A 25,862-nucleotide genomic window follows, 5' to 3' on the forward strand; every position below is an offset into this window, starting at 1 on the left:
TTTCCTATCAGGCTGTGTGTGTGTATGTGTGTGTGTGTGTGTGTGTGTGATTTTCCTATCAGGCTGTGTGTGTGTGTGTGTGATTTTCCTATCAGGCTGTGTGTGTGTGTGTGTGTGTGTGTGTTTGTGTGTTCCTCAAATATACCATCTCTGTTGGAAGGGACCAGTGGGAGGGCTCTGTTGGTGGCAGTAAGGGCATAAGCATGGCTGAGATTGTTGCTTGATATGCTTGTAGTATTGCAGTCCTTTTAGGACTTCAAAGGCCTATCACCCTGGCTGATTCCCTGAATAGCACTTCAGATTTTCTCCTATCCAGGTCACAGTTTGTGTCCTTTTCCATTATTTTGAAATAAAACAGAAAAAGGACAGCTATCTGGAGAGCCATCAGATCCTTTCAGCCATGAAGTCAAAGAAAGTGATTCCATTTGAAAATTCAGTTGTGTTTAGCTGTAGTCTCAATACCCTGTTAAGCAGTCAGAGCTGTTGGCTAGGGGAATTTTGATAGATTGTCACTTTCTGATCAAGGATTGCTTCTGCTTCCTAAATTGTCAGTAATGCTTTAGAGCATTGGTGGGCTCCAGGGCCAATGCAGGGGTTTTAGGTCAACTACAGCTAAGAATGATTCTCCCAGTAGCCACAAGCCTTCCAAACCTTGAGGAAGACAGGCGGCTGCAAATAAGACACAAACCCCATCACTCCGATGATTGGTAATTAGACTTTGTGTTATCCTGATATTGCTTAATAAGTTTGGAGGCAGCCTCTGAAAGAGGTGGCCATGAAAGGCGTGGTCTAAGAGCTTCAAAGGAGGATAAGCATGGTGGACAGACACACTGTCTTTCCCAGGGGATTCTGTGGTTGTCACTGCAGCTATCGTCAGGCAAAGAAGGCTGCTGCAGGGCAACAGAGTTGTCCTGGTCGTTGGAGAGTAACTGCTGGGCTATTGGCCCATTCTTCTGTGTATAGCCCCAGTCCTGAGAACACCTATTGTGGATTTGTTGCTTCAAGAGCTAGGGCTCAAGATCTGCTTGGGAACTTGGACTGGATACTATCTAATGACTGAGTTCACTATTTGCAGTCTAATCTTGATCATCAAAATGTCTAATCTAGACTACATTTCCAAGGCCAAAAACCATCACATACAAGTGGTTAAATGATTCTGTTCAGCTGGTGCCCTGGAACAGGTTCTAGACCCACCTCTATTGCTGACTTAGTTAAAGAGTTGAGAAGCAGGAAGAGCTGCCTCTCCAGGAGGGTGCTCCTAAACTGCAGTGCATCCAGGGCACATTTGGGTTCCTCTCAGAAGTTGAAGAGAGTGATCTGGATGGAATGTACAAAGAAAGAAAAGTAGGAAGCAATTCATCTCATTTCCTGGAGTCAGATATCTGGGGCCTTCTGTTCTTAGTAAAGATTTAAAAAGAGCTGGAGTCTTCATTTTTTGTTTGTTTTAAGACACTTGGGTTTATTAGCTTAGTTGGGCCTTGAGCTTCCTCCTGTTGTCTTAGCTTCCCAAATGCTGGGATTATAGGCCTGTATCAACACACTCAGATCTACTCTCTAACTGCACAAGAAGCTCATTAAACTCATGGCCCGAGGCAACTTCCCTTCTGACAGGATCCAAGATGCCCTGTCTGCTATAGAGGTTCCTGGCTCTGGAGTCTAGGTATAGTGATGAAACTGAAGGAACTGTAAAGAAGCTAGGAGAGGCTAGAGACAGAAACAGAAATTGACTTGATAGTTTCCATGGAGATCTCCAGCCCAGAGATCCAAATTAACACTACAGATATGGAGCAAGAACAGGAAAATGTTCCCTGTTTCACATGTTCCTTATTGGCACTCATGCTTAGGGAGGATTTTATCCACTGTGTGACCTCTTTCATGGGTTCTGCTTTCCTCCTTTTCAACTAGTCCTCTCAGCTATCTTCAGCTTTGAGCCCCTGAACATTTCAGATGGCCCTACTACCATCCACAGCACTGTTCTACTCAAGCACATAGTATTATGAGAAGCAGCCTTGACAGTAAGAACAGCAGTGACTGGCCATTTGGCCAACCACACAGTGATAATATTCCTTGCCAAGCTGGTCAGAAAGCCTGCTGCTTTATGAGTTTGTGGGGAAATATGGAGGAGGAGAATACAGCACGGAGTAGTCAGTCTCAGTGTTGGTTTTCAGTGCTGTCCAAAACTAATATTCTTTCTCAGGAGTCAGTCCTCTGCAGCTAAATACAGTGTTCTAGAACCTATATCTAGTTTAAGCTTAGTACAAAACTTATTTCCACTTGTCCCATAAATTTGACACAAAACTTTTCAGATTCATAGCTTGACCACTCTTAAATACCTTCCTTCTTTTAGCAAAAAGGTCTTTTCATGTGCTGTTTCACACCTCTAAGGCACAGGGAGACTGAGTCCAGAGCCTTGTTTATGTTTGACACTCTACTATCAAGATTCCATGTTCAATACCATCAAGATTCTAGAAATGTGGTAACAATAGTTTATGCTCTCACCAATTCAAATAGTTAATTCTGCTGTAAAAGTGGTTTTGGAAACACCATGGATTTGGTAGTCAAATGAGAGAAGGGACAACAAAGTGCCTCTTCAAAGTGGTCATCAATCCTAATTGTGTGTGTGTGTACACACGCACGTGCACGCGTGCTCATGCATGCACTCACACGTGCATGTTGCTGAAGATCTAATATAACTGCAACTGAAAACGGCCTCAAGCACACTGGTTAATCTTTACTCCAGCTTTTTGTTGTCCTTTAGACCACTAGGAATGGTCTACATTTAGGAAAGACTTTACCTCAACAGAGCCTAAGTCTAGGCCAGATTAAGTTTAGGATAGACCCAGAGAAAAGCTTCCCAAGATGCAACACATGGCCATGATGCCTATGTTTGTGTATTTCCTGGACAAACCTGTGTCCTAAGATTTGCTAGTCTATAGTCAGTCACTGGTATTCAGGACCTCTTAATGGGAGGAGTAAGTTATGGTTCCTAACAGCATTTAATAGTAGGTTTTAGTCAGAAGACCCATGTTTCTTTTCTTGTTTTGTTTTTTTTTTTGGTCAGTCGTGGGGCTTGAACTCTGGGCTTGGGTGCTGTTCCTGTGCTCTTCAGCTCAAGGCGAGCGCTCTACCACTTGAGCCACAGTGCCCCTTCCAGTTTTCTACTGGTTTACTGGAGATAAGAGTCTCACGGACTTTCCTGCTTTGAACTGCAATCCTCAGATCTCAGCCTCCTGAGTAGCTAGGATTACAGGCATGAGCCACTGGTGCCCAGCTTGAGAGAATTCTTTATTTCTCATTCATTTATTTAATGAAAATGGGTAAGGTTTTTCTAAATAGTATGAAATGGTACATGTTAAGAACCTGAATTTTAAACTTTACAAAACGATTATAAGACTTGTTTTGGAATTTTCTCAGTCACACTTCAGCTGCACAAGTACTTTATTTTCACAATTGCTTTTCTTCAAATGAACTTTCTCTCGAAATAGATGCTAACCCTGACTCAAACAAATGATAACAACTTACAAGAAATGGCTTGTTTCTAATTCATAGTACACAGCCTATTTTAGAGCTTTATCTCAGCCTCATTTATGAGCTGACTTTCAGAATGCTGCCAAAAGCAGTCTTTCACTTAAATCAGTCTTCCTCACAACATTACTTGACTGCTGTACCACAGGAAGAGTATGCAATGTCAGTGATGTAAACAAAACCTGGATTTTCTATGTTCTGGGGAAAGAGATTCTACAAGGCAAACTAGTGCTGCCTTTCCCTTGTATCAAGGTCATGTTCTACAGTACAAATATACAGTAGAACAAATTTACTGCTACAAACTATATATGCCTGTGGGACAGAACCCCATCCTTATCTTCATAGGTCTAAACAATGCTTATCTGTTGTATGTAAGTTTATCTGTTTGGGGGAGAGAAAGGGAAAGGCCAGAAATGGTGGGACAAAGGGTGAACTAATTCAGCAGTGATATTCACTAGATACTATGTTGAAAATGAACTATACAACTTGTGGGGGAAGGAAGTTGGGAGGGATAAAAGAAGGGAAGAGGTGACAGTGTTCAAGAAGAAATGTACTCATTCCCCGACCTATATAACTGTAATTCTTCTGTACATCACCTTTACAATAATAATAATAATAAATTAAAAACAACAACAACAACAACAAAACAATGCTCATCTGCTTAACCTTCTTTTCATTCTGTGTGGCTTCATTCCAATAATCAGAAATCACATTAGCCAAAGCAACAGCTGAAGGACTCTCTCTCTCTTTTTTTATGGTTCCAGTCGTGGGGCCTGAACTCTGGGCCTGGGCGCTGTCCCTCAGCTCTTCAGCTCAAGGCTAGCGCTATACCACTTGAGCCACAGCGCCATTTCCGGCTTTTTTTTTCTGCTTAAGTGGTGCTGAGGAATTGAACCCAGGGCCTCATGCATACAAGGCAAGCACTCTACCACTGAGCCACCTTACCAGACCCTCTTTTTTTTTTTAAATAAGTTTTTAATTGTGAAAATACTGTACAGAGGGGTTACAGTTATGTGAGCAAGGTAATGAGTACATTTCTTGTCAAGCATTGTTGCCTCATTGTTTTTCCCCTACCATCCCTTCCCTCCCACCTCAACTACACTCTCTCCCTCTGCTCCCCCCCAAATTGTAAAGTTCATTTTTCAACATAGCATCTTGTACATTTCATTGTTGCAATGGGTCAACCTGTATCCCTATTTAAACAATTTGTTTTTCTTCACTTCCCCTCCCCAAATTATATTAACATCAAATACAATGGAAACAGGTTATACTATGGGGGATGAAGGACTCTCTTTACATGTGACTAGGCTTGGCATTCAACCAAAAAACTATTTGTTTTCAGTTTAGTGCCTAAACAGAAAATTTTGGGCTATTCTAAAAACATTCTTCTAGCTTTCATGTTTGTGTGTGTGTGTGTGTGTGTGTGTGTGTTGTGTGTGCGCCCATGCACATACACGCATATCTATATAACAAAACTATTATATTTAAAGCATTTTTATTTAAAGCATTTTAAAATATTAACCAGGATGCTGAAAGTGCTTTGAGCAATACAATAGTTTTAGGAAGTACTCTAAGCAGCCATTAAGAAACATTTTTAGATATTTATTTTATTTAATCATCAAATATCTATGGAATAGTTACTATGTACCAGATACTGTGCTGGTTTCTGTCTCCAGAACAGGCAGAAATGAGGGAAACTACTCAATAACAATCACTATTTCTTGCCTTGATCCTTTTGTACATCCTTCAAATTCCCAGTACAAGAGATAAGCATTTTTAAAAACTTGTTCCAGAAGGAAGTAATAACACATGATAAAGCGTAACCAAACACTATTAAGTTGTAGGCTTTAAAGAAGGGGCCTATATTTGATTCTAATTTTCTAAGAGCAAATGGTAAAAAACATGGTCACAGCCCATAAGCCAAAGTCTTTAAACATAACCAATCATTATAGGCTAAATTCCTGCAGAGCCAGTCCAACTATCCACAGAATGAAAACAGGACAGGATAGGGCCTGTGAAGGGTTGGGACAGAAGATAGAGAGTTGTAAGGAACTGGGATCAGGGCCAAGTGTCTCGAGGGTAATAAAGGGGAAAATATGTATGGCTTAAGGCACATTAAGGTCCATTCAACACTGTAATCAGGGTATGGAGTAAGATGGGTAGCTTTTTTTATTCAAAAGAATTGCTTCTTGCTGGGCACCGGTGGTTCACGCCTATTATCCTAGCTACTCAGGAGGCTGAGATCTGAGGGTCTCGGTTCAAAGCCAGCCTGGGCAGGAAAGTCCGTGAGACTCTTATCTTCAATAAACCACTAGAAAACCAAAAGTGGCATTGTAGCTCAAGTGGTAGAGCGCTCGCCTTGTGCTGAAGAGCTGAGGGACAGCGCCCAGGCCCAGAGTTCAAGCCCCATGACCGACAAAAAAAAAAAAAAGAAAGAAAAAAGAATTGTTTCTCACTCATCTAAGCTAAACAGCTTGGTTAGTTGTTGCAAAAATGTAAATTTCAACACTTTTTTAAAAAAAATAACAGCTAAGGCTATTGAAATGCTCTCAAGTTATATCTGTCTTCAAAAGAATTGAAATATCACCAATAAATACTTGTAATATTTAAAAGTATTGCTATTGTTGTGACATTAGTTATAGTATTACAAGACTAAGAATTAACGAAAGAAACAGTTTATGCTAGAGAAGGAAGTGACATTGAGATCCTTTTGAGACACTGAGATCCTTTTGAGATACACTGCATTATGTAAAATATTAGTATTTCTAAAACTCTAAGCACGATTAATAGGCTAAAAATCACAAGATTAGCCTTCATCTTCATTGTCTTACTCTTGATAATTTCAATTGTCATTCAATTGCTAAAAAATTTGGCAATGACAGATAATTCTGAGACATAAAAATTATCAAGAGTTAAGCATAATTTTCTCTGTAACTTTCTCAACTCTGATGTACCAATAGGACTGATTTAAAACTGCCTGACATTTGTTGGGACTTGCTTATAGTTTTCAACAGATCACACAACCTGAGAAGCTTATTTTCATCTGTAATTTATTTTCACCTGTAATATTAGATGGAATAGCACTAATCAGCACCATTCTTCCCAAGTGGCAACACGCTTTCTGATCTGCTCTTCACTACAGTTTGTCAAGAGAATAAAATATTATCTAATTTCACTTGAGTGCTGTTATAATTTCTCAACAGGTTTGTACATTTGTGAGGAAGATATAGCCCAGTGATTTGTTTCATTAAGCCAAATTCAGCTTTAGTGAAAACAGATATAATCCAAAATTTCCACTATTGTGTGACATCTAAAGGAGTCAAAATCAGAATACAATGAATTGTGCTTGATATTTTAGCCCTAAATATTGACAATGCCATCTGATTTTTGTATTTGTTTTTGGCATTTCTTATGGCTTTTCAAAGATTAATTGTAAAAGCTCAGGAAGATGTTTAATAATTAACTTTTGTAAGTGTTTTATTTTTGCTTCTCAACCTCCTCATCTAAAAATATTTCAAGCCATTAGACCACAGACCTAATAATTTTAGTTAGAATGCATATAGCAATAAAACATAAAACAAACATCCCAATGGACAAGATCCAGACTTTAAGTTATACTGTTACCATGTAGTGACTGTTAGTACGAATGATCCAAATCAATAAATAATATTCTTCATTTTAGATAAACACTGATAAACTTTTTCTATTTTTGGTTATGGAGGAAAAACTCTGACTTCTATTAAAAGATTTAAGACCATTGGCTAATGTAGTGGTTGGTTAGTGCAGAGAATTAAGCCATTAATAACCATGTTCTCTCAATTCTTATTAACTTTAAGGATCAGAGGATCTTTGGAAACTATTTAATACTAATAATTAGCCATTTATTCATCTTACCTAGAATAAATTTAAGTTTATTAATGAGTAGTTAGCTAGTAAATATTTAATATTTACAGATGATCATGCTGACAATGATTCAAATTAATCTATCAAAGCTGATCAGAAAAATGAGGTATAAACAATAGAATTTGTGAATTAGAACCAGGGAAGGACACAAATACACAAATTCTGAATTATATTAAGAAACCAAGCTTGTTTGGAACTACATTAATTAAAAACTATATGTTTTTCTCTCTACTGTTATCAGTACAGACTAAAGACAAAACAGCTACAATAATCAATTTCAGTTTAGGATTTCAATAAAGTCAAATCCTTGGCTTGCAAAACTTTTTTTTGGCAGAGAACAAGACTAAAAAAGCCAACATCTTTTATCTTCTTGTTTTATTTCCCTGACACAGCAAACAGTTTAAGTACAATAAATATGATTGTAGTGGATATCATTACAAATTTGTGATTGCATTGTGAAATTTATAGTCTAGGTTGGAAATGGATAATAAGATAAAGGAATCAATGACATAAAAATAATAAATAGTGTTAAACACCAAGGTGAAAAAAACAGAGCAAGAAGAGAGTTTAGGAAGAATGTGCATGTATGCATGTATTTAAGCAGAATAAACGATGTTTAAAATGTTAGATTGACCAAAGATCCTTTACCCAAATCATGTACGAGAAGAATGAGAAATCCCTGCCATTTTTGTTAGCTAGATATTTCTGCTAAATTGCTTGCTATTCTGGATACAAGCAAATCTTATTTAGAAAAATAAAAGTAATGAATTTTATTTTATTTATTTATTTTTTGGGTCCGGTCGTGGGGCCTGAACTCTGGGCCTGGGCGCTGTCCCTCAGTTCTTCAGCTCAAGGCTAGTGCTCTACCACTTGAGCCACAGTGCCACTTCCGGCTTTTTTCTTTTTGCTTATGTGGTGCATGCAAGGCAAGCACTCTACCATTGAGCCACCTTCCCAGCCCAAAGTAACGAATTTTAAAAATTAACTCTATTTAATGGGACAAAATATTGCATAATATGATTTCTTCAGAAAATCAGTTTTTTTTTGGGGGGGGTCCAGTCGTGGGGCCTGAACTCTGGGCTTGGGCACTGTCCCTCAGCTCTTCAGCTCAAGGCTAGTGCTCTACCACTTGAGCCACAGTGCCACTTCTGGCTTTTTTTCTTTTTGCTTATGTGGTGCTGGGGAATTGAACCCAGTGCCTCAGGCATGCAAGGCAAGTGCTCTATACCACTGAGCCACTTTCCCAGCCCCAGAAAATCAGTTTTCTTAATTATATTCTTTAGGAAAGGTAAATTGGAAAATAAAACAAATGATTTACTATATATAACTGTTGAATTTTATTTTATTGAACAGAGTAAAGTTATTTTAGGCTCCAAGTTTATTATGGCAGACAGTTAATGTTATTCAAAATGATGATAACTTTAATACTATGGAGTCCATTAACTTTCAGTGAGAAAAACTAGTCAGACTATGACAGTCCTACATCATCTAGATAATGCCCTTTATACTGTTCTAGCTGGTTTTCTGTGGCTCTTGGGGCTTTATAGATGAATAAACACACTAATACATTTCCCTAGTCCTAAATCACTTGCTAGGCAAAGCTTTTGAAAGCATAAGGAACTGCCTGCTTTCTCGCATGATAACTCTGCTGAGACTATAATTATTTCTTGTTACCCACAAGAAAAGAGAAGTATCAAATGTTTTATTTTCTGTCATCTGAGTAGCAATTTAAGCATGGACAAGAGCTGATGTCAGTGTAATTTCTGTGGCATATTTTCCCCTGTGGCTTGTTAGATAAAGTGGACAACACAGTGTGCAATCAGATTGCCAGAATGCATGAACTGCTTGTTATCTACAGTAGCATTTCTGACCAATCTTTTCATAGCTCAGCCTTAGAGAAAGAATAGACAGCAAAGTTATGGCTGTCGCTGCTGAAATGTGAGTACAGTTGTAAAGGCAAGCCACAGGAGGCCAGATTCTGGGGTCAGTCTGGGTCCAAATTCCAAATTACCTATTATTCACTGTGGGATTAGGGGTAAATTCTGGAATCCTTTGTATGTCTCACTTTCCTCACTTTGTAAAATAAAGATAATAATATCAGATGAAAAGTACAGAAAAGTTTTATCATTAGCATTCCAAAAGGGAAAAAATGGTTAAGGGAGTTATATAATGTACTACCTATTCTGAAGGTTCTATTCTGGGCTCCTTCTGACACTTAGTAATACATGAAAATAATAATAACAATCGGCTGGGAAGGTGGCTCAGTGGTAGAGTGCTTGCCTTGCATGCATGAGGCCTTGGGTTAGATTCCTCAGCACCACATAAGCAAAAAGAACAAAGCCAGAAGTGGTGCTGTGGCTCAAGTGGTAGAGTGCTAGCCTTGAGCTGAAGAGCTGAGGGACAGTGCCGAGGCCCAGAGTTCAGGCCCCATGACCGGACCCCTCCCCCAAAAAAGAAAGAAAATAATAGTAATAAGCAGTAGATAAGTTAAAATCTCATTTCATTTCAACAAACATTTACTAGGACCACCTCCATAGTACATATTATCTACTTTTATCTACATATTATCGACATAGTACATATTATCTACTTTTCCATGTTGGTTTCATCAATTAAATTCAATGTAAAGTCTATCCAAAGTCATATTCTTTTTTAAATCTCTGCAATTCTGGCCAGGTGCCGGTGGCTCATGCCAATAATTCTAGCTATTCAGAAGGCTGAGATCTGAAGACTATGGTTTAAAGTGAGCCCAGGCAGAAGTCTGTGAGACTCTTATCTCCAAGTAGCTACCATAAAAGCTGAAAGTGGAGCTGTGGCTCAAGTGGTAGCTTTGAGTACAAAAGTTCAGGGACAGTACCCCAGCCCTGAGTTCAAACCCTATGACCAGAAGAAAATCGCTACCAATCCTGGCCATTGTTTGAAAAAGAAGATAGGAAGTGACATTTTGTGATATGGTAGCAGAAATAAAATCAAAGAGAAATATACTTACTGAACACTAGGCACTGAACTAGCCCATGTTCACATCTCACATCTTCACAATGACATCAGATAAAACAAGAACAAATGAATTGGCTCTTCCAAAATCACAAAGGTAAGATATAGCAGGGCCAGAACTTGAGCTGAAGTTCATTTTGAAAACACATGCGCTTCCAACATGCTAATTAACTGTATGTATGTATGTATGTATTTTGCTACCACCAGTATTGGGACTTGAACTCAGGGCCTGGGCACTGTCTCTTTGCTTTTTCTTCATCCAATACTGGTGATTTACCATTTTACCACACACCTCTGAGTCTACCTTTTTTGGTGGTTCAATGGAATTAAGAGTCTCACTGACTTTCCTGCCCGTGGTTTACTACAAACCCGGATCTTCAGATTTCATCCTCCCAGTAGCTAGGATTACAGGTATGAGCCACCATGCTACTTTTCTTTTCTTTTCTTTTTTTGCCAGTCCTGGGGATTGAATTCAGGTCCTGGGCTCTGTCCCTGAGCTTCTTGTGCCCAAGGCTAGTGCTCTACCACTTGAACCACAGCACCACTTTCAACTTTTTCTGTTTATGTGGTACTGAGGAATTGAACCTAGGGTTTCATGCATGCTAGGCAAGCATTCTACCACTAAGCCACATTCCCAGCCCATTAATCAACCTTAATAACACACAATTTAAGGCCATAAATATGCTTTCCTTTAGTTTACTATTTGGATTGACATGGCTAACCAATGCATATTTGTATTGTTAGATTTACTAGCCTACCTCATCCAGACACTTTGGTGCCCTATTTATTCTTTTTCCTGTCAACCATTAAACAGAAGGAATTAAGTATGAAATTAGAAGAGTCTTGGCAGGAACCGTGTATGACACTAAAATCTTTTATAGTTTTTTCTTTGCAAGTGATTGGGCTTTTGTTTTACAGCTCTTATCTTTGCTAGAAAAAGGCCTTCAGAAATCACTTCATATAAACTACCAATCTAAACTCTTTGGTTCACTTTAGGTACATGTTAATAAACACTACACAGAGATATAAACAGATTGTTTAGAAATCCTGACCAGTTAAAATAAAATACAATTGCACATTCTAAATTATTTAACTTAAAAAAACCTCTGTGTTGTGTCAATTTCCAATTTTGTGTGTCTAGAAGTATTTCCTCAAGATTCAGAAATAAATTTTCACCATAATGAGGACAGATAAGCCAGTTTTCTTCTTTAGAAGAAGGGCTGAGGGACTGAAGTGTGTCCTAGTGGAGAAGTAGTGACGTGAGTGAAGCAAACAGGAGTACACAATACACAGTTTATCCTGACAGAATGCACAACATCTGACAGTTGAAGGTACTTAGAACTTTGAAGTTTCTTTTTTTTTAAATTTATTATGATACTTTAGGTTTATTTTTTCCTTTCCGGTGATTCTCCATGTGAATTATCAAGTTTTTAAAAATGCAATTTCATAAAACTTATAATTTGCTAACTATCAATTTCCACATGATCAAGGTAACTGTGTTTATAGTTTATAAACAAGTACATGGAAACATCTGTACTTACTGGAAAGAACTGTTGTAAGGAAAATGTAGTCTGAAAAAGATATGAGCCCACACTCTCCAAGGGTGTAAAATATACTGTCTTCATCAGCAAACTTTTCTCGTTCCTGGGAAATTTTCTATTAAATATATAGGTCCCACCAATAGAGAAAAAAAAAGATATTACTGAATTAGAATACAAATAGTAAGAAATGAATTACCAATGATCTAATTTTATGAGATTTACCCTAAGCATTTCTCTGATGGCCACTCAAAATCAATGGATCCTTTACAATTTTTAGACCATGAAAATTCCAAACTAAAACTTTTTTCATATAAACATTAGGTTAATAGGAATTTTAGAAAGTAATTTGAATTTTATAACTTCCTGACACTGAACCGATAGACTTCTTTTAGACTTGGTCTACCTTTTTCTGAAGTTACACGGTATTAAAAAGAAAAACTAAAAAGAAAGTAGTTCTAACTGCCCCCCAAAAATTATATTGCTAGTGATCACAAATGAAGAGATAAGCAACTATTTCCAAGGTGCACAAAAATGCTCAATTTCTGGCATACTAATTCAAATTCAAATTTATGAAATACTAATTTTAATATTTATTTTATGATTCTAAGAATCCCAGTTTTGGAATATAGAACAGTATGTACAGTTAACAGCATCTCTGAGAGATAATGCCAAATCAGACATGCACACATGTAGGCACCAGGTTTAGACACAATTTGGTCATATTTACTTTTACCTTAGTGAATCTATTTGATACTCTCATCTAAAATTTGGCTTTTACTCTAAATATATATTCCACTTATTTAACTTATAAATTATGAAATGAGCTTCAGTAATAGCTAGTCTAGTAAATTGTTTCTTCTTGTTTTGTTTAACCAAATCTATCCTTATTCTGATTTCCTAACCAAAGCATAAGCTTAGAGATATGTTCAAAAACTGAAAAGGATCCACCAAAGGTGCATTTGGGATAAATTTCTCTAGATTCTGAACCAACCAAAGGCGTTTTCTGGAATTCTGAGTACCAAAATGTGAAAAAAGAATAAAAGACCTTTAAAAACTCAAACCAACAAAATGCAATCAAAGTAATAATCTCATGCAAGCACAAAATAAGAGGCAACAGCGCAGGCATAACTTGAGGAGGAGTATCATGAAAATGGAACCCACAAGCACCACCACACCAGCATTCAGGTACACAACTATCCAACAGGTTACCTCTGTCTAGTCGAGATCCCATCATATACCACAAAGGAAAGAACACTAGTTAACCAATTGAAAACACAAGTGCCACATGAATCTTCATTAAGTTAGTTTGCATGATCCTCTTAACAAACTCATTCAAAATAACTTTTATTGTATACTGGCTTGCTCGTAAGTAACCATGAACAGGTAAAGATCCACAAGTGAATACCAACAAAAATATATTATATTTTGATAGGCAGATGTGATTTAAGAAAGGGATTCTCTGAGTTTGATAGTGGTTGACTGAAAATATGGTGCTGTGTAACATTTAGAGATTATTCTTTTGATCTGAGAATAAAGAATGAGCACCCAGACCAAAAATGCTCTAATTAAGGTTAAATTTTATACCACACTTTCCTACCAAGAGATTAAGTATAAAATTTCAGACCAAAGAAGCCATTGGAAGAAAACTAGGGCAGTAAAGCCACCCACTGGAAAGTTTATATCTAAATTCCTCAAAATAAAAGAAACACTAACAGTTTTTACATTATCCAAAGTGCTGCAAAATTAAACATGAAAACAAGAAAAAAAGATGGGAAGTGAGAGTAGGTCCCCAAAGACCTACCATTCCTAGCTAAAGCAATAAATGTATATAGAAGGTGTGAGACTGCTATGCATAACTGAAATAAATAATATATTGAGAGCCAGAAGTGGAGAAAGGGAAAAAAGCCATCCGACAGAGTGTAACAAGGCAGCTGAGCAAAGGATAACTAACCTAGCATGAATTTTTCTAACAACAACTGGAAACAGAGCTGCCCAGAAGATAACAAAAAAAAAATCTAATTTAGTTGCTAATTTTAAATTCTGATATAATTACAAATAACACAGAAAAGATTAAAGAGTAATGTAAGGAATTAGCATATAGGTTTCATCCAGATTCACTAACAAACCACCTGATTTGCTTTATCATTTTGTCCAGATGCATTGTTTCTTTATAACAGTTTGAAAGTAACTTGGATATGTCATGATTTTTACACTTAAATACTTCAGCCTATGTTCCCTGTGAACAAAGACACTGTCTTCAACGCCACAGTATAACTCTACTAAAACTAGAAAATTTAATAGCCATACATTATTATCTAGTTTATTATCACAGTCAACTACTCCAATAATTTCTTTTATAGCTACCCCACCCAAGTTCAGAATGTATTTTAAAAAGTATGGTTAGTTGTCATGTCTCTAGATTCCATTAATCTGGGACAGCTTTTCCTTGCTCTTCAGTTTTTCCTTTTGACTGGTAACACTTGTTTGTTTGTTTTTGTCTGTCTTACTGGGCCTGGGCTCTGTTGAGTTTCTTGAGCACTCTACCACTTGAGTCAGATGCCACCTCTGGCTTTTTTGAGTAGTTTATTGGAGATAAAAGTCTCATTGAGTTTCCTGCCCAGGCTGGCTTTGAATCACGATCCTCAGGTCTCAGCCTCTTAAGTAGCTAGGATTACAGGTGTGAGCCATCAGTGCCTGGCTACTGGTAACATCTTGTTGCTAACATTCACATAATGATTCACCATTTTGCCTATTAAATACTTTGTGTCTGGCTTCTATTACTTAATGTTTCCTAGGTTCATGTTGTAGCATGAGTCAGTACTTAATTTCTATTTCCAAATAACATTCTGTTGTGTTTGTTCACTCATTTATATGTTGAAGGACATTCAGATGATTTCTGCTTTTTTGGCTACTGTGTATAATACTAGTAAACACATTCATGTACAAATAACTTTGAATGTGTTTTCAACTATTTTCAGAATGAAAGAGTGGAATTGCTCCATTATATGTTAGCTCCATATTTAAGTTTGGAATAAGATCCAAACTTTTTTCTATAGTGGCTTCATCATTTACATTCCTACTAGCAAAGGAAAAAGGCACCAACTCAGCCACATCCTCATAAATACCTGCTTTTTTTTCTTTTACAATATAGCTATTATGGGTATGAAGTATATCTGATTACAATTTTGATTTGCATTTCCTTCCTGCCTAAAAATATTGAACATCATGTGCTTATTGGCTATCTGAAGTGTGTATTTAAGTCTTTTGCTCAGTTTTGCATTGGCTGTCACTTTGCTGAGTTGTAACTTCTTGACATACTCTGGATACTAGACCTTTACTATCTATATGACCTTTAAATATTTTCTTTCTTTCTTTATGTTGGCTTTCCACTTTCTTGATAATGTCTCATGATTCACAAAAGCTTTTAATATTGGTACAGTAAAAGTTATCTACTTTTCTTTTATTGTTTCTGATTTTCATTTTGTATCTAATGTTCTCCAAGGTCACAGCTACCCTTATCTTCTGTAAGTTCTACAATGTTAGCTCCTAAGTTTCTGATTCATTGTGAGTTAATTTTTATATATGTGATATAGAAGGCTCAACTCCATTCTTCTGGATGTAGATACCCAAGGAATCCCACATCATTTGTTGAAGAGACAATGTTTTCACACTGATTAAGCTTGGCCCACTTGTTGAAATCTGTTTATTATAAATGTGTGGTTTATTTATGGGCTCTCAATTGTATTTTACTATTTATCTATCTATCTTTATTCCAGTACATTGTTAGTGTTTTTTTGTTTTAAGAAATAAGGATAAAATGATTAGGACATAAAATTTACCAATGTAACTATTTAAAGTATAGATATCTTAGGTTCTGTTCATTTTTCTTCATTTTTTTTCTTTGGTCGGTCATGGGGCTAGAACTCTGGGCCTGGGTGCTATCCCTGAGCTCTTCAGCTCAAGGCAAGTGCTTTACCTCCTCATTCTTTTTTGCTGTCTGCTTTGGATTGAATAATGTCAACTAAACTATTTTCATGTTCACCAATACTTTCTACTACTTACCTAAATCTGCTGGTTGAACATCTCTAGTGATTTTATACCTCAGTTATAATCTTCTTTATTGATTTTTCTGTTAGCTCATACATGATTCTCCTCGTTGTGTTTAGCTGTTTAGCTGAGAAAGGGTTGATTTAAAGTATCTGAGTGTTACATAAGATGTCTGTGCTCTTTTAAGGATACTGGGCCATGCTTTTTTATTTCTATACATGCATCATTTCTTCTTCAAAAATAGGTATTGTATATTATGATGTAGTAGATGGAAATCAGATGTGTTGCTGCTTAATATAAGCTGGGGTTGTTTTAAGTCTTTCATGAGAATGCAAAAAGCTGATCGACAGTTTGTGCCAGCATAATCATTAGTCTAGGAAAAATGTAGTTTCAAAGTTTCCTACTCTAACATTTTTGATCTGTGTTTTTTGGCCATGACAATTTGAAAATGTACATTGTATTTAGACTAGCCCTCATTTTGAGTTAGACTCATGTTTCCTAATGACTAGATCCACATATATCTATTTATATTCTACATTAAAATTTAGTATTTTTATTTTTTAAAAATTTAGTCTTATTCTTTATTCACCGTACTACTTTCTCCAGCAACAGGTTAGTTGATTCCCATTGTCTTCGAAATATTTACTTAAATGGTCAAGCTTAGACTATATAAAAAAGTGATCTCATAATCATCCCTGCAGAAAACAAACATATCTGGAGTTCAAGATCTGTTACCATTATGAGTTAAATTTACATGTAGCATGATGTCCAAGTCAATGTGCAATGCCATAAATTCTGAAATGTATATAACTTAGTGATCTACATCCATCAATCCTAATAGTTCCTTTATGACCACATTCCTTAAAAAAAACAAAATATGAACTGTTAGTTCAGAAGTGCAGGTAAATTGAGCCACCATTATGTACTTCAGCATAATTCAGTATTTAATAATCAGTAGACTAATTTTTATTGCTTAGTACTTTATGACACTGTTCAGTATAAAGTGAAAAATAAATGCACTAAGTATTGCTATATCTTACTTTGTATAAAATACTATGTATGATAATATATAGAAAGACTATCACAATTTATTTGTTCCTGCTGATAAACCCTCATACTTTGCAGTTTTATCACTTTCCTCAAGGTTGTTGTATCTTTTTTACATGTGCATCAGTGTATTCCAAGTGTTACATATCACTGCCAACTTTTGTGATGCCAGTTTTTTAAAATTCTTACTCATTTAAGTATTTTTAGTATCCCACTGTAGTTGCATGTCCCTAATACTAAGTTAAATTGTGTGTGTGTGTGTGTGCATATGTTGATAGATAGATAGACAGACAGACAGACAGACAGATAGTCTGTGGTTTTTTTTTCCTGCTAATACTGGGGCCTGAACTCAGAGCATTAAACTCTCATTCAATTTTTTCATTCACAGCTGGTACTCTACCACTTGAGCCACACCTCCACTTCTGGATTTTTACTGGTAACTGGAGTCTCTCAGTTTTTTTCTGGCTGGGCTAGTAGTTCTAAACCATGATTCTCAGATCTCAGCTACCTATAAGTAGCTAGGATTATAGGTATAAGCCACCAGTTTCCAGCAGTGTTATATGTATTTCTACAGGAAGTATCTGTTTAGGACTTTTGTCCACTTTTAATTGGGTTGTCATTTTATTTAAATCTGCAGTAGCTCATATTTTCTAAATATGAAACCTTTGTTAGTGTGGTAGTCTGAGTTCAAGATGATTCAAATGAATTTTGTCACCAGATAGTCATATGTTTATAAATCCAGCCTCCTCCCACTCTGAATCCAGGTTGGTCTGTTTGACCAATAGAGCTACCTGATGATGTATAACATCTGAGGCCTGGTTATTAAAGGCATCTTGCTTTGCTGGGATTAAGTCAAAAGCCATTTGAACAAAATATTCAAGCAAGCCTGTTGAAGAAACGATGAGAGGAGGATCTGAGGCCTTTTACCATCAGGCTGTACTATCATACCAGACATTTTAGTGAGCCATTTAGTGAGTGAGGGTTCATTTTAGTGACCATGGTCCCTAGTTAAGATGGGTAGCCAACACATAACTGTAATGTCATGAAAGGCTCAAATTGTTCTCTACTTTTTGATTGACAGAAGGCAGAGATGTAAAAAAATATTACTATTTTAAGATACTGTTGAATTTATTTGTTATTCAGCAATAGACAACAAATATAAACAAATATGTTTTAAAATATTTTGTGAGTCTGTGACTTATTTTGATAGTCCTATTTTTTCTTTTATTTTCATGAAGTCCAATTAATAAAAATTTTCTTTAATGGTTAATTCTTTCAGTATGCTAATAAATTATTACAAATTTCTAATCTATAAAAATATTCTCTTCTACTTCCATTTAGAAGACTATATTTACATATTTTATATTTAGGTCTGGTGAGGTGAGGGATAAGAACTTAGTCTCATTATTTCTTCCAATTAAGACATGCTTTTCTAAAGTTTTGAAATAACTTTCTAACTTCTGTTATCTAGAGCTAAATACATTTATCTTTAGAAACTCAAAATATCTGATTGACAGAAAAATCTAATAAAGAACATAGCACTACTATTTAAAGTAAGATGCCCTTTATAAAACTGAGGATTTCAGGTCATTTTAATCTGAGCATTTGTAAATATTTTAATATTAATGTCTCCTTCCAGGTTTGGTGGAATAGGCCCATAATCTTAGCTTCTTGGGAGGCTGAGATAGGAGGACAGAGAGTCTGTGATTAACCTGAATAATTTACTGAGATTGCCTCAAAATAAGATACAAAAAGGCTGAGTATGTGAATAAGCATTAGTGTTTTCCTTATCATGTACAAGGCCCTTGGTTCAGTTTCCAGTACTACAAGAATTGTTACTATTTCTTTGTGTTGCTGAAATATGTTCTAATCCCCACATAGTATTTGAGAATGTATTTAAAAATATAATCTCATACTACAATAGTAATATGCCTCTGGAAAATGAAATATGGTATATCATTTCCAAATGGCAACTAGGGTTAGGGCAAGGAGGGGAGCAAAAAATTAGAAAGAGAAAAACCATCAATTTTCCCATGCAATTAATGCTCATACTTCATTACCTAGTTGGTGCATAGATGCCAAAGCTTTGGTAAGATATTAATCTTAAACAAACACATTATTCTCAATCAAACAGAAAATGTTGCACAGTTAAAATGTGTTACTCTTGTTCCCTATCCCAAACCTGAACTTGCAGAAAAGGTAGTATTTGGGTGTATGTCAGATAAAAATTAAATTCAGATTATTTTCAATTCAGAAGTTTATTATTTCTCCTCTGGTTCAGATTTTCTTCCAAATTTTTCACATAAATTACTGTGCAACACATTGAGGAAGGTGAATGCTTAAGATAGTGTAAATCTCACTCTGCCAGAAAGCAATTCTCTTTTCAGTCCCAATTCTAACCACCTTAGTTCTGAGCACAATTCTAAATACCTAGAATACAAATGTTTTCTTATTTCATTAACTAGTAGCTTCAGAGAAAATGATACAAATGAAGATGTTTAAAAAATAAATGATGTGACTAAGGCAGTAATAAAAATTCAAAATATCCACTGAAATGAAGTTAATTTCAGAGAAATGATGTAACTATTGAAATGATTTAAGTCTCCTGATAAAGTACTACAAAAATTCCAGAAGCATGAAATCAGCTCTAATATTCTACTACATGTATACTTGTATATTTGTTTCAAATCATTTCTGAGTCATCATTGTTGATTATTTCCTAACTAAACCTAAAATTTCATTCTGAATTTTGCCCCCTCAAATAGATCAATGCCAAAGAAAAACAGTCCTGAGGCTCAGCAGTAACTACTGCTGAGCTTTTTCGGCCCAAGGATGATGCTTTATCATTTGAGCCATACCTCTACTTCTGGTTTTTGTGGGTTAATTGGAGATAAAAGTCTCTTGGATTTGTCTGTCCTAGCTGGCTGAACTGCAATCCTTATACCTCAGCCACTTTGGTAGCTGAGTAGCTAGGATTATAGGCATGAACTACCACTGCCTAGTTACCAATCTTGGCTTTAAACACACAGGTTATAAAAGGCTTCTCTATCTTTACTTAAAACAATTTCAAGTACAATTTACAAATCAATATAATAATTTTACTTTTCCCATTTGGAAAAAATAGAACAAGACAAAAAAATGATTTAACTTGAATGAGGATCAAACTCTTGATTTGTACTATACTAGTAACTATCATCCGGCAAGAAACTCATAAGACAAAGAGCTTAAAAATCAGTTTTGAAACCAAACATTTATAGGTATCCATTGAATACCACTAACCATTAAAGATATATCAAGAGTATAAAAATTATACTTTGGATATTCTATGCCAAGTACCATAGTACTTTGTTCTTTCATTATCTTGTTAAGTCCTCACAGCAACTCTATAAGGTAGGTGGCACTTATTATCTGCACTTAACAGATAAGAAACTCTGGTTTAGAGAAGTCAATTAAGAAGCCTAAGATGACATAGGTTCTCTCTCTCCTTCCTTCCTTCCTTCCTTCCTTCCTTCCTTCTTCTTCCTTTCTATTTTTGGTGCTAGTCCTGGGGCTTGAACTCAGGGCCTGTCTGCTGTCACTGAGTTTTTTTTTTTGCTCAAGGCTAGTGTTCTACCACTTGAGTGATAGTTCCACTTCCAGACAAAGTTCTTAAGTGGCATGGCAATCTAAAGTTTGACTCCAAGGCCCATGTTACATTCTATGAATTGCACAGGGACACAGGGTTATCTATATTGTTAGTAATTTCTGAAAATGTTTATGAAAATAAAGTATTTTTGAAGCAAAACATAGTTAACTATTGTATAGTATTATCACTTATCAGGTAACTTAAGTACACTTTTTTATGTCTTTGTAAATTCAAAGCCATACTTCAATTATTTTTCAAAAGGCACATCACCTCAAAAATAGGTTCTTTTATGTTTTTATCTAATACTAATTACTGTGTAATTAGAAGAGCTTTTTATTCAAATAAATTTAGGTTAGACTTTTTGATAATGCATTATGACAAACACAAATAAATGAAGCAAGGACTATCCTCATAGACTGTCTGTAGATGTTCAGGGTATAATGAGAACTTCTTTACTGGGATAGTTTTTATAGAACCTTCTTTATTTATATGGCCTTAAAACATGCTAAAGTGTGTTAAGTATATGAAAGAGAAAGTTAGTCTGGAACAAAGTCCTCCTAGACCAAAGTAAATTTCAAATCTGCTTTATGATGAAAAAGCTAAATATGAAATGTCAGAAATGAAATGGTCAATCACATTATGCTTTCAAATCAACAATGATCACTTAAATGGGATTAGTGTATCTCAAATTTAAACACAATATGATCTAAAATAAAAATGTATTTTAAAATATCTTAATAGGAATCTGAGTATGTGAGGTAATCAAGTAAATGACACCTTCCTTTGAAGCATTTAGTTGTTACATTATCGGTTCTTTTGTCAACTTGAATAATAAAACACGTAAGTTAAATGAGAAGACTTTAGTAGTGGTGGAACTTAAGAGACTGGAAAGAGACATTGTGGATACTCCTCACAGCAACAGAATGGGTATCTAGAATCAGTAATAAGCTGCATCTGAAGAACAGCACTCTATGTTACCAGGCCTTTGATTCTGGCCTTTCCACAGGTAACAGAATCTTGGCATGCACAGGAGTACTGCATGGAAGCAAGCATGAAAGACCTCTTCTATGAAGTAACTGCTTTTTGGCCTTTGGGTGCTTAAGGGGGTAATACCAGTATCACCCAAGTGAGTGGTATTTATAGAACCTGACAGACATAAACAGCACCTTCACTATCTATTCTAATAAAAAAGTTTTTTTAATTATAACAATTATTCACAAGCTATCCTTAAGAATACAGTAAAATTTGATTTAAAATGCTTAATATTTAACTTTAGTACTTAATAAAACAGTTTCTGTATACTATATTCAGTTAGCTTTTTTTAAGATTCCAAAAACCATAACAGATGTGGAAGACTGACAATATTGAATACTTCACAAATGTGTCTCCTTATACAGGGGCTGTGCTACTAAACTGTCTGTATCACTCCAAGTTTAGTATATAGGCTGTCAAAGTAAGCAACATGAAACTTGATTTTGAATTTCTGAGCAACCAAAAATATTACCTTCAACAGTGAAACCCTAAAAAATACTGGTGCTTTATGAGCTATAGTAGTTGGTTATTCAATGCTGAAAATTCCAGAGACTTCCCAGCTAGCACTTAACAATAATTCCCACTGCTCTCTAGTGAGGAGCTGTATAGGAGGCAAGTCATCTTAAACTCTTCCAGTCTTAAATCATATAATTATTAAAGAACAGTAAGAGTTTTTATGGGGCTGGGAAGGTGGCTCAGTGGTAGAGCGCTTGTCTTGCATGCATGAGGCCCTGGGTTCGATTCCTCAGCACCACATAAGCAAAAAGAAAAAAGCCGGAAGTGGCGCTGTGGCTCAAGTGGTAGAGCGCTAGCCTTGAGCTGAGGGACAGCGCCCAGGTCCAGAGTTCAGGCCCCATGACTGGACCCGCCCCCCAAAAAAAGTTTTTAGCTACCTCCTATAGTCCTAATATAGAGAATTGGAAGTGGTTGTCTTCAAGCATTGTCCTTCCTTCCTTCCCTCCCTCCTTCCTTCTTCTCTCCTTACCTCGTTCTTTCCCATTCCTCCTCTCTTCCCCTCCTCTCTCTTCCCTCCCCTCCCCTCATCTCCTCTCCTCTCCTGTGTGTGGTGCAAGAATTGGTTCCCAGGGCTTGGCTCATATGAGAAGAGTGCTCTATCATTTTATTATTATTATTATTTTTGTCAGTCGTGGGCCTAAACTCTGGGCCTGGGCACTGTCCCTCAGCTCTTCAGCTCAAGGCTAGTGCTCTACCACTTGAGCCACAGTGCCACTCCCGGCTTATTCTGCTTATGTGGTACTTAGGAATTGAACCCAGGGCCTCATGCATGCAAGGCAAGCACTCTGGGCAAGCACTCTACCACTGAGCCACCTTCCCAGCCAGAGTGCTCTATCATTAAGCTACATCTCCAGTCATGTTTTACTCTCATTAGTACTGCTATATCCTTTGTGCCATAGCTATTCCAAAATAGAATCCTTTGTATTTGAGATATTGGTAGTAGCATAATCAATAAATTATCTTGACTTAATTGTAAAAGTGTATTAAGATGGTTTCAAAACACAATTAATGATAATGGTATTTAAAAGATAATTTATTCTACCAGTAACAAGTGACTAGTTTGGGCTTGGTTTAGGAGCTAAAAAAGTACAGCCCATTTTAAAAATAAAAGTGTTTAGGGCTTAAGCTGGGAACAGTAGTTCAAGCCTATAATCCTATCTACTCTAGAAGTAAAGATCTCAGGATTATGGTTCAAAGTCTAGGAAAAATGTGAGACTCCATCTTAACCAATGGCTGGAAATGGTGGCATGTGCATTCATCATAGCTACATGGGGAAACACAAATAGAGGTATCTTGGTTCAGACCAGCCCCAATTAAAAGCAAGATCCTATCTTGAAAATAATCAATGAACAAAGGGCTGGCTGAGTGGTTCAAGTTGTAGAGTACCTACCTAGTAAGTGTGAAGCACTAAATTCAGATCCCAGTATTGCCCCCAAAAGCCCTCTAAGAACTTAGAAAGAGGGGCTGGGAAGGTGGCTCAGTGGTAGAGCGCTTGCCTTGCATGCATGAGGCCTTGGGTTCCATTCCTCAGCACCACATAAGCAAGAAGAAAAAAGCTGGAAGTGGCACTGTGGCTCAAGTAGTAGAGGCTAGCCTTGAGCTGAAGAGCTTAGGGACAGTACCCAGGCCCAGAGTTCAAGCCCCACAACCGGGCCCAAAAAAAAAAAAAAAAAAAAAAGAACTTAGAAAAAATGTACTGTAAAAATAAAGAGCACCCGTGGTCTTCATTAATTATATCATTAATTGTTTCAAACTTAAAGATGTTTCTAATTCAGTTTAATTTATATTTTGATTAAGACTGCCAACTATAAAAATACAAGGGTAATTTTTAAATGAATAAATTTAAATAATTTATAAACTATAATGAAAGAGTCCAGACTTCTAAAGATCAATTTTAAAAGTACTTGTTAGGAGTGCCCTTCAAAACCTCCTCGGCCATCCTGTAACTATATATTCTTTCCATGGCTTTCTCCATGCTTTTCTAAGCTAAAGTCCTTGATTAGCTTAAAAGAGAAAAAGATGAAGTCTTTCTAATGTTCCATCTATTTCCTCATAAGCCATTTTATTCAGAGATGTGCAACTAAATAACTGCCTTTCTGCATTTATTATGGAAGGAATTTCAAAAGAAAAAAGATCTGTTAATATTTTTTGTGCATCTGCCACTATTAAGGCTTGAACACAGGGCCTGGGTGCCGTAACATTTTGTTCAAGACTGGTGCTCTAGCACTTGAGCCATAGCTTCATTGCTGGTCTTTTTGGAGGAAAAAAGAGTCTCATGGACTTTCCTGATTGGACTGGCTTCAAAATGTAATAATCCTCAGATCTGAGTCTCCTTAGTATCTTGTTTTTTTTGTTTTTTGTTTTTGTTTTTTTTGGGTCCGGTCATGGGGCCTGAACTCTGGGCCTCGGCGCTGTCCCTCAGCTCTTCAGCTCAAGGCTAGCACTCTACCACTTGAGCCACAGCACCACTTCCGGCTTTTTTCTTTTTGCTTATGCGGTGCTGAGGAATCGAACCCAGGGCCTCAGGCATGCAAGGCATGTGCTCTACCACTGAGCCACCTTCCCAGCCCCCTCCTTAGTATATTGGATTACAGGTGCCTGGCCAGACCTGTTAAATTTTGTTGTTGTTGGTCATAGGGCCTGAACTCTGGGCCTGGCCCCTGTCCCTCAGCAATTCAGCTCAAGACTAACACTATACCACTTGAGCCATATCAACACTTCTGGCTTTTTCTGTTTATGTGGTGCTGAGGAATCGAACCCAGGGCCTCATGCATGCAAGGCAAGCACTCTACCACTGAGCCCCCTTCCCAGCCCCCAGATCTGTAAATTTTAAGTAATTATTGTCTCACATTCCTATTATCATATAAGTAAGAATATGATATCCTAAATAGATAAGATTATTCAAATGACCTAATTTATTAATTTTCAATACAGGGACCAAAACTAAGTTTCTTGATCCTATGTAACAGCTAGTGTTTAAAAAAACTTTCTTTTAAATTATGCTGAATTCTATACTCTCAAGGACTGTGTACTGCTTGAACTGTCATATTAGAGATAACATAAGTTAATTTAAAATGACAAGAACTGGATTATTCTGAAGAGAGCAGGGAAGGACATGAGCATGCACTGAACTTTGCCTCTGAAGCACGACTATGATTCCAGAGCACTAATGAACTTAAAGCACATGCTGCCGAGTCAGTACCTGCCAGAAATCCTGATCAGAAGATGAGAAAAAGAAAAAAAAAACACAAAAAACGGACAGTTTGAGTATATGAACAAAAACTCTCAAATCAAATATGTGTATCACAAACATTACATATGAAAGAATAATTAAAATCTGTAAGAACACCTGTAAAAAAAAACAAGGAACACATACAAATGCTTCAGATATTACCTGTTAGTCACAATAAAAGAAAATATTCCAACAATTCAATTCCTAACCTCCTCAGCATGAAAACGTATGTATTTGAAAAGCTTCATAATTCCTTTTTTTTTTTGGTCAGTCATGGGGCTTGAACTCTGGTCCTGAACGTTTGTCCCTGAGCTCTTCAACTCAAGGCTAATGCTCTACCACTTGAGCTACAGCACCACTTCTGGTTTTCTGGTGGTTAATTGGAGATAAGAGTCTCAGT

The 25,862-nt window shown here is 36.5% G+C and overlaps 1 protein-coding gene across 1 annotated transcript in view; it reads right to left on the reverse strand.

Moving 5' to 3' along the window:
- Micu1 (mitochondrial calcium uptake 1) overlaps nt 1-25,862 on the reverse strand; it is a 146,148-nt gene that overhangs the window by 70,494 nt on the left and 49,792 nt on the right. Inside the window, exon 6 of the mRNA XM_013025589.1 lies at nt 11,964-12,078. Within this exon, the coding sequence (XP_012881043.1) occupies nt 11,964-12,078 (115 nt within the window). The remainder of the gene's footprint in view (nt 1-11,963; nt 12,079-25,862) is intronic.

Source organism: Dipodomys ordii, unplaced genomic scaffold, assembly GCF_000151885.1.
Source record: "Dipodomys ordii isolate 6190 unplaced genomic scaffold, Dord_2.0 Scaffold86, whole genome shotgun sequence".
In the NCBI taxonomy this organism is placed as follows: Eukaryota; Metazoa; Chordata; class Mammalia; order Rodentia; family Heteromyidae; genus Dipodomys; species Dipodomys ordii.